This window comes from Capricornis sumatraensis, chromosome 2 (genome assembly GCF_032405125.1).
Source record: "Capricornis sumatraensis isolate serow.1 chromosome 2, serow.2, whole genome shotgun sequence".
Taxonomy (NCBI): Eukaryota; Metazoa; Chordata; class Mammalia; order Artiodactyla; family Bovidae; genus Capricornis; species Capricornis sumatraensis.
In genome coordinates this window covers 122,675,306-122,690,989 of record NC_091070.1, presented here as the reverse complement: position 1 = coordinate 122,690,989, position 15,684 = coordinate 122,675,306, and the positions used below count along the sequence as shown (strand labels likewise).

Sequence of the window (15,684 nt, the reverse complement as noted above, 5' to 3'; positions counted from 1 at the left end):
TAACTAAAGATGTAGAAAACCAGATCAGACCACCAGAAGACCCCACTATTCACTGAAGTTTGGACAAAAGACAATGTAGCTCAAATTCCTTCCCTCCTCACCCCCATTCTGACCATAGTCCTTAGGATCAGTAAGAAATGGTTTCTCTATAGGGTTTTCAACAATCTGAGTTGTGAAGTAAGGGGGAAAGCTCCTTAAGGCACATTTTCTTTCTAATAACTTCAATATTATCTTACAGACAAGAAGAGAAACATTTTTTTGCCATTAAAAAACTTTTTATTTTCTTTTTTTTTTTTTACAAAGAATACCCCCACCTGGGGTGAAAAATATATCTGGTTAAGTACAAAATATAGTTTTTCTCATACAAAAAGATATACAATTAAAAAACAAAAAACGAAACCACCTTCAGCCCACATACTTTTTCAGAAAAGGGTAGATAGAGCTCAGAGCTCTGACACAGGACAGTGAACAAAGTGCTAAGTCGGAGAGTGACTGACCAAGTGCTAGAGGCTGCAGTGAAACAGGGGCTGTCAACAACCCTGTCTCCTAACACTGGGCAGGAAGTGAGCCCTTGGGGCTTCTGTGAAGATCTGCCTTCTGGTTTCTCATGGCAACATCTGGATGCTCTCATCACAGTGTTGGGGCATTTTATCTAGGGTTCCTCCTTGGGTTTGGAGAAGTCACAGTGGGCAAGGCTGATAGCAGCAACCCTTCTCACGTGATCAGTGTCAGAAATGCAGAATTCCGTACACTGGGACAAAGTCTCAAAAGCAGGAACACTTTTTTTTCCCTGTCATTGTGCTTACCCCTAGAGACATAGTAGACCAGTTTTAGCTTACATCTGAGAAAGGAAAAAACCCCAAATTTGACACAAACTAAAGTGCTAAGGACATTGCCTCAGAATCAATTCCAAGGAGTCACACAAGAAAAAAAAAAACATTCTCCCACATAAAAATGTTTGCCAACAGGAGAACACAGTGCAACAAGCTCTAAAAATGGCTTTTAAGACCTCTGGTGGGGCACAGTTACTACTGCTTTATGACTGATTAAAACTACTTTCTAAACAATGAAACTTAAAGCTCCTCCCCTTTAATTCACATGGGAAGCTTGCTCTAGAGTCCAAACCCAATCAATTCTGGAGGGCTTTTCTTTTTCTGTTAAGTGTACAAACAGTGGGGAACAATGATTTTAAGAATATCCTTTACCCAAAGTTTTGGCCATGACCATTTTTTCTTTTCACTTTCTTAGTTTGCTAAATTGGCTCTCCTCCACATGGCAGAGGTTCAAGATCTATTGTTATAACAATATCTCTATTATATAATCCCCTCAATTTAACCGTGGGAACACCATTCCAGGATGCCATTTCTACCCCTTACTTAAACTACTGAAAATGCCTCAATTTTCGAAGAGATTCAAGAAAATGGGATGGGCCTTAGAAGTTTTTTTTCTAATGTGTTTTTAAACCCATCTAGCAAAAAACTCTGTATCACGTCATCTCGCTGGCTGAGGACGAGTATGCACCCTTTAAGGCCCAGGAGATTGCCTGCTGATCACCTCCTACACTGGAGAGTCAGAGGCTGGGGTGGACCTGTACCCCACTGCGGAGACTGTTGAGTCTCTAAAAAATCAAAGAGTCCAGGAAGAGAGATGAAAAGAAACAGGTAGGTATAACTGCTTCTTTTCTTCCACATGCTCACTGCACGTTGTTGTTCAGGATGCAGGGATCAACCTGGGAGGAAGAAAAGAAAGAGTATTTTAGTTTGGAAGAAAAAACACAATCCAGTCTGGCAATCCCAAGAAGTTAACTTCCTATAAAAGGCTTAGGACAAATGTAGTGGTAAATGACAATTCTCACCTCAGAGTAAGTAGGTGGTGGCATGAACCTGAACTCAGGAGCATACATAAAAATAGGGCTGTCTTGAGAACCATCTGTGTCATCTAGCAGAGGAGTAGTGGGGCTCTCCAACCGGTGATCTTCAGCAATGCTATCCATATAGCAAGGAGGAGCTAGAGAGGGAAAGCATGGAGATAAGAAGCCCAGCCAAGAAAAGCCTAACCACAATTTTACAAACCCACCCAGGCCAGAGGGAAAAAAATGAGAGCAGGTGTCTGGCTCACCTTCTGGGGTATCTGGGATGTTCAGGTCTACCCAACTCATCTCGGAGCTGGTTTGGCTGGCCATGCTGGACGTCCGGCTGCTGAGGCCTGACCTGCTGCCAATAACCAGGGGCAGGTCAAGAATGACTTTCTTGGAGCCAGGGACGCTAACGTAGATCTAGAAAGGAAGACATCAGTTTGTTAGGCTAGAAATCTGGAGAAACACCACTATCGTTTAGACCAATGAACAATTTCTTTCTCCAACCCCATCCACCCACTCACCAGTAAGGAGTATTCAACTCGCAGGATATTGCAGCCCAAGATAGAAGGCCTGATCTTCTGCACTCGAAGGCTCTTGCCACGCCATGATGCACAGGTTCCGGAGATAATATGATTGCCTCTGACTGATGATAACTTCTGCGTCAGCACCTTGGTCTGGCCATTGGCAAGATAAGTGTGGCGGGCCACAATGGCAGCTTTGGGGATCACGATGCGGGAACACGTATTCTCAAAATCAGCATGGATGTTAATCTCATCACCTGGCAATGAGAAAGATGAAAACTGATGCTCAGTGCAATCCATGACTTTTAATCTGTTCCTGCCTCCTGCCCTTACTCCCAAACCCACAGTTTCTGTTTTAAGGGTCCCTCATTTTCAGCACTAGATTTTTACCTTCACAGAATCCTTTTCTGTCAATTCGTGCAGAGACAGACACCCGCCCATCAGGTATGAACATGCAGGAAACTTTCTTCTCCTTTTTAGCTGACACAGGTTCCTATATAGAATGAAGTGGAAAAAGACGTTTTGAGAATCTCTAGAGATCCTTTCTCTGCTTCTCTTTCCACTGCTTAAAGTAGGTAGTTTTCTCTACCACCTCGATGACTTAAGGACTTGATTCCCTGACGGGCTTCACTTTAATGCCCTGAAAACCTAACTACTTATCTCTGAAACCCAGAAGAAGAGACTTTTAAAATGAATCTCACCAGTAAATCAGGAGTATTGACATCCACTAGATCCATCACTTCAAAGTTTTTCTTTGTCTCTTGTGTTGGCTGGCTGGGACGATCAAGAAAAGCCTTCACCCAGTAGTCCACACAACCATATTTTCCTTTGAAAGATGTTCCCAGAGGCCTTTATCAAGAAAAAGGAAACAATTTAAAAATGCTCTCCAAGAAGAGTAACTGATCAAAAGAGCGGAAGATTTTTACAGACAGATAAGATCACAGATGCATTTAGTTACCTACCCCTGAGGAAGCTCAAAGCCGAACTTGTATTCATATTTGTTTCCAGGTCTCATGATCACCATCTCATTCTCACCTAAAGGAAGAGAAAAAGGAGAAGCTTCTAGGTTTCTTGTTACACTTAAAATGCCTCTATGCAATAAGGAATTCTTGGGCAGCGTGCAAGAGTAATGCAGAACCCCTTAGGTTCTTAAATGAGATTCTGATGCATTCGCTGAGCAAAAAGTTGCAAAGCCCTGCAGTGCTGAAAGGCTCAACCTATCATCATCTCAAACAAGAAGCAAGCAAAGAACAAGCAATTTATTAAGACATAAAAACCTTTCAATAGCTGAGTCAACATCCCTCAGAATCACCCGCAGAACACAGCACCCTGAGAAGTTGCACAAATCACCCTTTTTTGGGGGTGGGGGTAGGGGTTAGCAAGTTAAAGCTAAAAAAGATAAAGAAGCCACACAAAATTCAAACCCCACAACCCGAGCAATTTAGGATCTACAGTGTGGGCTTTATCTGTACCAATTCTCTTCTTGAATCCGCTTTCACCCTCCAGCAAACAGTTGGGTCACTTACCAGCTGGTTGGTCGTCCAGGAGAAGCGTGTCTTCGTAGCGTAAGTAGTCCAACGTCTGCTTGCACTGCTGGGATCCCTGCATCCACAGGACTTTGGCCACTCCGCAAGCCAGGATCCTGACAGCTTTGACTCGAGTGACTTCACACACTTCCACTATCACCCGGCCAGCCACCTTCTCCCCACTGCCGTACACCTTTTCGGGGTCGTTAAAAACTACCTCGAAAGACTTGATCTTCTTTAACATCACCATGTTGGGCTGGGTCTGCTTAAGAGTTAAAAATGAGGACAAAACAAAACTCTCAATCAAAGGACCTTTTGCTGTAAGTTAAAACTTTTTCACTTTTCAGTTCTCTACTGAATTTTCGAAAACACGTCCACCCAAAAATGTAAGCCGCGAGTTGTATCAAGAGATTGCAAAAGAAAAATAAGCTCTTTCTTTCTAACAGCTGGAGGACAGCTCCGGATCTCGGCGGGAAGGCTTAAAGCGTTCCACCTCAGAAAACGAAACGATAGTTTGCAACTGAGAGCCGGAAACTGCTTTATATAGTAGCCCGGCAGGCAGGTCCACGCGAACGCTGGCCTGGAGGCTCGTGCTCCCCTCGTGCACAGCTCTCCCATTGGCTGCCCGCTCCTTGTTTACCAGGAGCCCTACCAATCAGCGAGGTCGCAGCAGCGCGTGGACACAGTGTGCTCCTGGCGGGGAAAACGGTTGTTGTGCATCGCTGCGGGGCTGGGAGGAGGGGGCGGAGGGGCTATGGGGCGGCTTCCGATGTGCCCAAGGAAGGACTGCTTCACTGACCCCAAAATCTATCCGAGGCCAGTGGTCTTCGAAGGGCGGGTGTGGATGCTTTTGGAGTGGTAGCTATTATTTTGAGGTAAAAGGAAAATGTGCTTATGATGGAATTCCATGCCTAACCTCAGCCAGTGTAATTAATTTAGAGGTGACTGTTTATTCCCGGCTCACAAATCGCAAGTCGTGTGAAAAACAATCCCAGAGCTCCAAGAATACTTGAGGATGGGGCGGAGGACAGGGAGTGCAGTCGTTACTGTTGAGGAAGATCCGCTTTGTCCTTCTCTTGCCCCGCATCTCTCAAAAATCAACAAACAACCCCCTGCTCCTCCCCGCTCCCCTCATAAAAAATCCCGGCTGTGTGGGAAGGAAAAGAGAACTTGTCATAAATTTTTAACCTCTCTTCAGCGGTCACAGCAAAGTGGATATATGGGACTGATTAGCCATCCCCCACTCCCTTTCTAGCCCCCTGGGCTGGAGGCTGGGGGCTCCGGTCCGTGTGCCTCTGCCCCCGCGTCCTCCACTCGGTTCTCTCTGTTCTCTGGACTGGTACAGTACGGGCGTATCCACATCCTGCCACTTATCCCGTCATCTCTTCAGTCCCTGATCTGCAGAGTTAGGGAACACTTTATTTATGTTCTCTCAGTTACCTCATTACCTCTTCGTTAAAGTGTGTTCTTTGGGCTCTGAGTATCTCACTCCCTGCTTCTCCAGGAAAGTAATTAAAAAAAAAAAAGCTTCACTCTAGTCATCTTTTTCCTGAGTTATTTTAACTGTCTCGTCTTCCTCCCCCTTCCAACTTACTAAATCAGAGATACACCTCTAAATCTGCTGCCCACACTCCTCACAGCCTTCAAGTTAGTTAAAAGCAGGAAAGTTGTCAACGTCAGAGGGAAAGTGTCAGGGAAAGATGGCCGTATTTCTGTTTGAGGGAACCATTCTGCAGTCTTTGGAAAGTTTTTTTTCCCCTAAACTGTTTAGAAATAGGTAAGAAAGGGAAGAAAAGACAGAAGGATCGTTAGCACACTGTATGTTAAAGCTAAAAGAAACCCTGACTCTTCATCCTGTGTTATTTGGCTCTCTGTCAGATGGGTTTTTCCCTAGCTGGGGGTGAGGTGCCTTAGGAGCTGACTCCTGAGAAATTTTTCAGAGATGCAGTAAGAAAGACTTGTGCGCACAGATACAGAAATTCTTCTCCTTTTTCTTTGATTCCTGAGTTCCTCCCCATGGGTTGGAGAATCAGGAGATTATTACCTCATTTCTTGTGCTAGAAAGAGGAAGACAGTGTTCCCAAGACTGAGATGAGGAAGTAAACAAGAAGCATTAGAATATATAGAGATCCTGCCCTCTTAGCAAGAAGATGGCTATTCACTGCTGTGAAGGATCCTTCTTACTTGCTCTTGCACACCCTAACTGGGTTGACACCCTAAGGCTAACAAGTTACAACCCAACTGCACTATTAAGCAAGCTCAAGAATCAGGCATCAAGACTACTGGAAAACACACACCCACAGGACCAACCCCCAGAACAAAAAGGGGAACATGTTGATCCTTAGGATGTGTGGTTTTGAGGCGGCACCCTGTTTAAGAAAGTTAACCAATAAGGCCTGAGTTGTTTTTAGTTGGTCAGCAATATTGGTTGAAGTAGGTAGAGCAGGGAAGGTGAGACTCTCACTAAAGTAATTTTAAAATGTTTAATTGTAGCTTCTGAGAGAATTTTTAGGTTGATAGATGTGGAAGTGTATGTAAATCTGAAATACCAAAATGTTGACAAATAAATACATAATGACAATATTATTAAACAGTGTGTGATGTGTAACTGCATAAATGTTGAGGGGCAGGGAGGAGAGGTGAATGTGACAGACCAGGGTGGTATATATTTGGAACATCTTAGAGAAAGGGGAATGCCAGTATTTACTTGGTCACAGCTATGGAGTACTGACTTGCTTTTTTTAAAAAAATCTTAATACCATTCTCTTTTGCTTTAAGTCCCTCTCTTGGGCTCCAGTTTCTTCTTTCTTTCCCGTTTTGCAAAACTTGGTGCAGACCACTTGTTTGTGCTGTTTTGTGCCTGGGTTCCCTTAAATGCCAGAAAAAGATTTCACTTTGGCAGCTGCTGCCTACCAGGCCTGTAGCCAAGACATGTTCTGAAATGGAGTTGTCCTGGACAGAGTTGTTTACAACCTTTCACCTTATAACCTGGTATTCTGATAAAAACGTGCCTTCTGATTCTTTTTCTCAGTTCCTGTGCCAAAGAAGAAAAAAATCTTACAAACTTCTGTCCTGAAAACAGTACAAACATTTGTGGGGTGCAAGGGAGGAAGACAGCAGGTCCAGTAAGGAACAGGAAAGGAGGGCTAAATCCAAGAGTTTTGCAGATTAGATCATCTTTACCTGTTCCTTCCCCACCCTCTTCAATCCCAGTATCAATAGGAAACCAAGCGGTAATTGTTGTTTGCTTTACAGGAGGTGGTTGAGCAAAGCCAAAGCTTCTAGGGAGGGAAGTGCCCTCCACCCTCAGTTCCAATCAAATACAAGGAGCTGCTTGCATTTCTCTTTTCCTTAACTTATGCTCTGATAAACATCTAGGACTCTAAAGACTCAAGGTTCCTAATAGCCCCCTTTTTTATCCTTTTAATCACTACTTTCATTTCCACTCTGAAAATTTCTCTTTTATCTTTCCCATTTTCCTCTAGGGAATATTAATTTAGAGACAAATAAAGGTTTAAAAGAGAGTGTGGCATTTGAGGCTGATCAATGTCAGGTATTCCTCCAAGTCACTGAGCACCTGTAATAGACCAGGTCCTTTACATAATTATCTCAGTAATATTTTATTTATAGATTCATCTGTCACCTTGTTCTAGAAGGATTTAAGGTTAGATTATTTCATTTAATTCTCACAATAACTCTGTGACTCAGGGTTAAGTCAGGCTCAGAGGGTTAAGTAATTTGCCTGCAGTCACCGATTTGTAAGTAGAGCAAAATCTTGAACCCGGGTTTGTCTGATCTAAAGTAGGTACTCCTGAGGACTTCCTGGCAGCCCAACCATTAAGTATCCCTGCTTCCACTGCAGAGGGTATGGGTTTAGACTCTGGTCAGGGACTAAGATGCCTTGAGTGTGGTGTGGCCAAAGAAAATAAATTAAGGAGGTACTCTTTCTAATATGTTGTCCTGCTTCTCAGTGCTTTAACACATGGTTTCTTGTTTGATCTTCACTGTAAAGGGTTTAGGATAAGACTCATAAAATATTAAAATTAAAGGGGACTCTACCAGTCATTTTTTTTGTTAAAGAGAGTTACTTCCACAAAATATTAAAGTTAAAGGGGACTCTACCAGTCTTTTTTTTTTTTCAAGAGAGGTACTTTCTTAGTTAAGTAGACTTGCTCTTGGAGAAGGAAATGGCAACCCACTCCAGTGTTCTTGCCTGGAGAATCCCAGCGACAGGGGAGCCTGGTGGGCTGTCGTCTATGGGGTCACACAGAGATGGACACGACTGAAGCAACTTAGCAGCAGCAGCAGACTTGCTCTAGGATGTATAGCTAGTAACTGGTGGAGCCACTCTCCAAACTCAGGATTCTTAACACTTAATCTAGAATCTTGTCTCTAGTTTGTTTTCTGAAGATTCTTGTTTCTCAGTTTAATTATTAAAAAAAAAAAAAACACTTCATTTGAACAGATTGCTGGTTGCCTGGGTTAGGGAGTAGGTGAAGTGGGTGAAGAGAGTCAAAAGGTATAAACTTAACAGTCATAAAATAAATGTCATAGAGATGTAATGCACAGCATGGTGACTATAGTTAATAATGCTATATTGCCTATGTGAAAGTTGCTAAGAGAGTAGATCTTAAAACTTCTCATCAAGAGAAAAAAATCCTGTAATTAAATATGATGACAGATGTTAACTAGGCTTATTGTGGTGATCATTTTGCAACATATCTAAATGTCAATCATTAGATTGTACACTTGAAACTAATATAATGTTGTATGTCAATCATACCTAAATTTAAAAAACACTCATCTTGGGTCTTCCCTGGTGGTTCAGTGGGAAAGAATCAGCCTGCCAATGTTATAGACTCAAGTTCGATCCCTGATCTGAGAAGATCCCACATGCTTTGCAGCAACTAAGCCTGTGGGCCACTGTTGAGCCTGTGTGCTAGAGCCCAGGAGCTGCAAGTACTGAAGCCTGTATTCTGCAACAAAAGAAGCCACTCCAGTGAGAAGTCTGAGCACTGCAACTAGTAAGTAGCCTCAACTTGCCTCGACTAAAGATAAGCCCCAGCAGTTTAGAAGACCCAGAACAGCCATTAAAGAAAAAGAAATCATCTCATCTTGAAGTCCATATTTTATGTTTATTGGTGTCTCTATTTTTCTACTATGTTGAGGAAGGAATGAAGATCTGAGAGTTGTCCAACTTCAGGGAAAGATAGAGAGAGGAGGTGAATTAATTTATTCAAAACTACTGCAGATGCCTTTAAGATATTTCTTAAGGTAGCCTTATGATACAAAAGATTTTTTTCCCTTTTCATGCTATCACCCATGTTTTCTCTTGTTTACTGTTAAATTTCTTAAGAGAGTAACTTATACCAGCTTTATCTGTTGGCTAAACTTGTCCCTTTGTAGCCTGGCTTCTTCTGTCACTAAAATGGTTTTCTTTAAGTTTCCAGAGGAAACCACGGTGATTTTTTAGGCCATATTCCCCTTGACTTCTATATAATTTTAAAACTGCCATCTTTGTAAATTTAAATGTTCTTTTGGACTTTATCCTTTTCTCCCTTGTCAGCAGTTCCTTTTTTCTCTCCCCTACTGAAAGCTTTTCTGCTTGGCTCTCTCCTTTTCTGTCTTCAGGCTTCGCTGTTCAGTTTGCCCATCTGTACATCACTCATGGAAACCTCTGGCCTGTCTTGAAAGTTCTAGTTGGCATCAAACTCAACTTGTCTAGTAGAATTCATAATCTTCTCCCTGTGCTCAAATTCACTTCTTACTCTTGTTTCTTTTAATGGGACCATTATATGTTCCCCTAGATATCGAGGCATAAAATCTAAAAACTGTCTTCAATTCCTTCTTTTCTGACATTCCTTACATTCAGTCAATTGCCAGATTCTGAAGAGGCCATCATTCCATTGTTTTTCTAGAAGCTGTTATTTCTTACTCTACTGCCATCACTCTGATTCATATCCTTGTTATTAACACTTTTGCATAAGTTATTTTTGATAGTTTTAAACTGATCTTTCTGCTGTAATCCATAAAGCTCAACTAGATTAATCTTACACAGTTGAGTTCCTATCTGTTCTGTGATGTTCCCAAACCCTCTGCTTACTGAATCAAATTAAAATACTTCAACCTAGTATTTAAAGCCTTCACAAAGTGACCTCAACTAAACTTTCCAGTCTCATTTCCCACTACTTCCTCAGAAATGTACTCTACTCCTCAGCCAAACCTGAGTACACCGTGTTCCCTTAATATATCCTTCTCTGCATTTGCTTATACTTTTCTCTCTACCTGGAATGCCCGACTTTCCTCCCCATCTCTACTTTTTAAAATCCTACTTCGGACACCTCATGTGAAGAGTTGACTCATTGGAAAAGACTCTGATGCTGGGAGGGATTGGGGGCAGGGGGAGAAGGGGACGACCCAGGATGAGATGGCTGGATGGCATCACGGACTCGATGGACGTGAGTCTGAGTGAACTCCAGCAGATGGTGATGGACAGGGAGGCCTGGCGTGCTGCGATTCATGGGGTCGCAAAGAGTCGGACATGACTGAACTGAACTGAAGTGAACCCACTCTTCAGTAGACAGCCAAATAACTTTTCCTCTATGAAACCTTTCCTGATTCCCAAATCCCTTTATCTCTCACCTTATAACCAAATAGAATTCCATTCTCTTTGAATACTCCATTCCATATTTTTAAACTATTTCTTATATGGAACTTACATGTAAAGTTTCTTTTCTGTCCTATGGAATGAATTCCTATAGAGCAGGATCTGTGTCCTTTTAAATATGTTTATTCTTCATAGCATCTAGAAAAGTACATTTCATAGAGAAAATAGGTTATTAAATATAAATTAAATTGATAGATTGGGATATATCTTTGCAATAGAATATGCCACTAATTCAGAACCTAGTACTGTATCTTATTAACAATAAGAAACCTAATCTCGGTTCCTTCTGCTACACTTGAACATAACCAGTCCCTCTTCCTCAAAGCCTATGGCCCAGTTATGTATAGAGCAAGGGTGGTGAGGCGGTGAGAGGTGATGGTTTGTTTTCCTATGAGGGAAAGTTGGACTGTACTGATGTTTATAAAAATGAGGGAGATGGGACATTTTGTCCTTAACCCAACTTCCCCTTTTCTGAGAAGTTCTTTCTTACACAATTCTGTAATCCAGTTGGCTCAGCCCTGCCACCCAGTGGATAAAGTACTATCGAGATCATCTGTTTCACTGACTATGCTAAAGTCTTTGACTGTATGGATCAGGACAAACTGTAGAATTCTTTTTTTTTTTTTTTTAATTCTTTTTATTTATTTTTTGGCCTTGCTGCATGGCATGTGGGATCTTAGTTCCCTGACCAGGGATTGAACCTGCACCCCTTGCAGTGGAAGCACAGAGTCTTAACCACTTCACCGCCAGGGAAGTCCCACAAACTGTAGAATTCTTAAAGAGATGGGAATACCAGACCAGCTTACCTGCCTCCTGAGAAACCTGTATGCAGGTCAAGAAGCAACAATTAAAACCAGACATGGGACAATGGACTGGTTCCAAATTGAGAAAGGAGTACGTCAAGGCTGTATATTGTCACCCTGGTTATTTAATCTTATATGCAGAGTACCTCATGCGAAATCCCGGGCTGGATGAAGCACAAGCCAGAATTAAGATTGCTGGGAGAAATATCAACAACCTCAGATATGCAAATGACACCACCCTATGGCAGAAAGCGAAGAGGAACTAAAGAGCCTCTTGATGAAGGTGAAAGAGGTGAGTAAAAAAGCTGTCTTAAAACTCAGCATTCAAAAAACTAGGATCATGGTATCTGGTCCCATCACTTCATGGCAAATAGATGGAGAAACAGTGCAAACAGTGACAAACTATTTTCTTGGGCTCCAGAATCACTGCAGATGGTGATTGCAGCCATGAAATTAAAAGAGGCTTGCTCCTTGGAAGAAAAGCTATGACAAACCTAAAGGCATAGAATTGAAATGATGCTTTTGAACTGTGGTGTTGAAGAAGACTCTGGAGAGTCCCTTGGACTGCAAGGAGATCAAACCAGTCAATCCTAAAGGAAATCAATCTTGAATATTCATTGGAAGGACTCATGCTGAAGCTCCAATACTTTGGCTACCTGATGCAAAGAGCTGACTTATTAGAAAAGACCCTGATGCTGGGAAAAATTGAAGGCAGGAGGAGGAGGGGACGACAGAGGACGAGATGGTTGGATGGCATCACTGACTCAGTGACATGAGTTTGAGCAAACTCTGGGAGATGATGAAGGACAGGGAAGCCTGGAGTGTTGCAGTCCATGGCGTCTCAAAGAGTTGGACACGACTGAGCGAACTGAACAACAACAACAAAATCAAGATCCTTAGTCCACACAGAAGCGTTTCTGAGACTAGAAACTTGACCAGACAGCTCCCTGAGTGAGGAAGATGATTTTTTGATCTCGAGAAGAAGCAGAGGAAGGTGTTTATGACTGAAAGGAAGGAATTACATATTAAAACAGTTTTCTGTTTTTCATCCATTTCAGAGAACTTTCTGTGTTAATGCATTTTAAAGTGTACATACAGCTAAATACACATGTGCGTTATAAAGCAATTACACAAACATTTGATTCTCACCAGATAGGCAGATATTTTTGCAGAAAGGAATATTGCAATATAGAGAGCTCAAGAGGCTTGCTTAATTCACAGAACTAGGATGAAATTCGTCTAATTTATGGTTTGAAAATCTTGCCACTAGCACATCTCTGATCCTTTAAAAAAAAAAAGTCACCTCCTTTGTAAAGATTTCTCTGATTTCTACAAGCAGATTTGTCACTTTCTTTGTGTTCTCAATAGCATATTGGATGTATTTCTCTATATTATAAATGTTAATCATATATCTGTTTATTTGTTCCTCCCTACTAAACTGAGTTCCCCAAAGATAGGAGCCATGTTGTCTTATGGCCTGGCATAGTTTAGGTGTTCCAAAAATTCTAAATAAGGGTCAAAGTCAATCCGTAGGATTATTTTAGCCTGATCAGCTAATATGTCGCATATTTAGCCCATCCCATTGCCTATCCTTCTGGTTTTGGTTTCTTCTCCAGCAATGATGGTATTCTCCCTGTAGGCTTGGTCGTGGTAGATGCAGGGCTGCTGCTGCTACTAAGTTGCTTCAGTCGTGTCCGACTCTGTGCGACCCCATAGACGGCAGCCCACCAGGCTCCCCCGTCCCTGGGATTCTCCAGGCAAGAACACTGGAGTGGGTTGCCATTTCCCTCTCCAATGCGTGAAAGTGAAAAGTGAAAGTGAAATTGCTCAGTCGTGTCCGACTCTTAGCAACCCCATGGACTGCAGCCTACTAGGCTCCTCTGTCCATGGGAGTTTCCAGGCAAGAGTACTGGAGTGGGTTGCCATTGCCTTCTCCAAGGTGCACGGCAGTGACCTCCATAAATAGAAAATTAAACCATGGCAGAACATTTTCTGTTTCAGGCGCTACACTTTCAGCAAAGGACTTTTTGATTCTTTGCTGGAGTGAGGTGAGGTTGGAAGGCAGGATGAAAGACTGATTAATTTTTTAAAAAATTCAACTTAACTAGTTCCTCATAGGTAGAAGCAAAAGAAGAGTGCTGTATCAAAGACCAATCACACAGTTTTTATTGGGCCTTTGTTGCTGTGCAAGGGCTTTCTCTAGTTGTGGAAAGCAGGGACCACTCTTCATTGCAGTGCAGAGGCTTCTCATTACCTTGGCTTCTCTTGTTTTAGAGCACGGCCTCTAGGCATATGGGCTTCAGTTGTTGTGGCTTGTGGGCTCTACAGTGAAGACCCACAGGCTTAGTTGCTCCGAGGCTTGTGGAATCTTCCCAGACCAGGGATGGAACCTGTGTCCCCTGCATTGGCAGGTGGATTCTTATCTGCTATACCACCAGGGAAGTCCACAAAACCCTTGATATTCAAAAGATTGATTCTTTTGGAACCAGTAGCAAAGAATGATTCCACAGTAACCCTGCAGTAGGGGCAGAATCCAATTATATTTCTTGATTTCTCTTTCACTTTCTCAAAGCCCACCCTTCAAGCACGCATAGATTATATCTCAGGAAACACATGTGACTTATTTCTTCCTAATAACTATTAGGGGGATGATGAATAATTTGGTTTGGGAGTAGGCAGAAAAACTGAGGAAGTCCTATTATTTTCTAATGTTCTGCCTTCCTTCCTTTCCTTAGTGCTGCTGCAGTTTCTTGGCACTGATTTGGAGAACCTGCAGTTACTGGACCATGGAAATTATCTCTGCTTCCTTGAGAAGAAATGTGGGAAGGAACTTGCCATGAAGTATACAAGGTAAGGTGAAGTGGGTAGGAAGGGGGTTGGGTGGGTTTGAAGAATGATGGAGGTGTCCACAAGTATAAGAAGTTAAGGGGAAATACTCAGGAGTGGCCAAGGTAGAAATGTGGTCTCTTTTTTAAAATCAAAATAATGTAATATAACTTAGTCAAAAATCCCATAATTTTAATTCTTACACAAAAAAACAGCAGTTCTCAGTTCACTCTAATTATTTATCTTTCAATTATTTCAACTTTTTCATCTGGTATATACTTCATATTTCTTTTTTTTAATTAATAATTAATTTGTTGATTTTGGCTGTGCTTGGGTCTTCATTGCTACAGGGCTTTCTCTAGCTGCAGTGCACCGCCTTCTTGTTGCAGTGGCAGCACAGGCTCTAGGTGCACGGGTTTTAGTAGTTGTGGTACACAGGCTTAGTTATTGCTTGGCATGTGGGATCTTCCCAGACCAGAGTTCGAACCAGTGTCCCCTGCATTGCAAGGCAGATTCTTAACCACTGGACCACCAGGGAAGCCTCTCATATTTCTAAATTATATATTTCTTCTTTTATTTCTTAATTAATAAATAATTGACATGAATTTGAGCAAACTCTGGGAGATAGTGAAGGACAGGGAAGCCTGGCGTGCTGCAGTCCACAGGGTCAGTAGCTCAGTCATGTTCAACTCTGCGACCCTTGGTCTGTAGCCCCCAGGCTGCTCTGTCCATAGGATTCTCCAGGCAAGAATACTGGAGTGCATAACCATTCCCTTCTCCAGGGGATCTTACCCACCCAGGGAGAGAACTCGGATCTCCTGCGTTGCATGCAGACTCTTTACCATCTGAGTCACCAGGGCAGCCCAATATTAGACATATCGTACTGTCTTTTTGCTACAGTATTTGAAATTTTAAGTGTCTTACACCATACTCCCTATCCCTACCTTCCCATTCCTCCTACCTCATCCTCCTGATAGAGTTATATCACAATTTTGGCCAAATCGGTAGTCAATATTTACATTATTATCACTATTGTTGTTGTTTAGTCACTAAGTGTCCAATTCTTTGTGACCCCACAGACTGCAGCATGCCAGGCTTCCCTATCCTTCACTATCTCCCAGAGTTTGCTTAAATTCATGTCCATTGAGTTGGTGATGTTATCTAACTATTTCATCCTCTGCCACCCTCTTCTCCTTTTGCCTTCAATCTTTCCCAGCATCAAGATCTTTTCCAGTGAGTTGGCTCTTTGCATCAGGTGGCTGAAGTATTAGGGCTTTACCATCAGTCCTTGCAATAAATATTCAGGGTGGATTTCCTTTAGGATTGTCTGTCTTGGTCTCCTTGCAGTCCAAGGGACTCCCAAGAGTCTTCCCCAGCACCACAATTCAATTATGACTATATTAATTATATATTATCACTATAAATAACATCAATTGTGGAGTCAAGTAGTATATTTTGACTGTTTCATGTCTTGAACAACCCT

At 42.2% G+C, this 15,684-nt stretch overlaps 1 protein-coding gene across 2 annotated transcripts; it reads right to left on the bottom strand.

Annotated features, from left to right (window-relative positions):
- Positions 1–278: 278 nt before the first annotated feature.
- TXNIP (thioredoxin interacting protein) lies at positions 279–4,397 on the bottom strand. 2 transcript variants are annotated; one of them, XM_068966504.1, is made up of 8 exons: positions 3,906–4,397; positions 3,342–3,414; positions 3,081–3,228; positions 2,770–2,872; positions 2,380–2,636; positions 2,119–2,275; positions 1,856–2,007; positions 279–1,729 (listed from the first exon to the last, which is right to left on the bottom strand). In XM_068966504.1, exons 1-8 carry the CDS (start codon positions 4,153–4,155, stop codon positions 1,694–1,696), a joined length of 1,176 nt encoding a protein of 391 aa, XP_068822605.1. In that variant the 5' UTR covers positions 4,156–4,397; the 3' UTR covers positions 279–1,693. The 2 variants fall into 2 exon arrangements, with proteins under 2 accessions (XP_068822605.1, XP_068822604.1); XM_068966503.1 differs by having other exon boundaries at positions 279–2,007.
- Between the last annotated feature and the right edge of the window lie 11,287 nt (positions 4,398–15,684).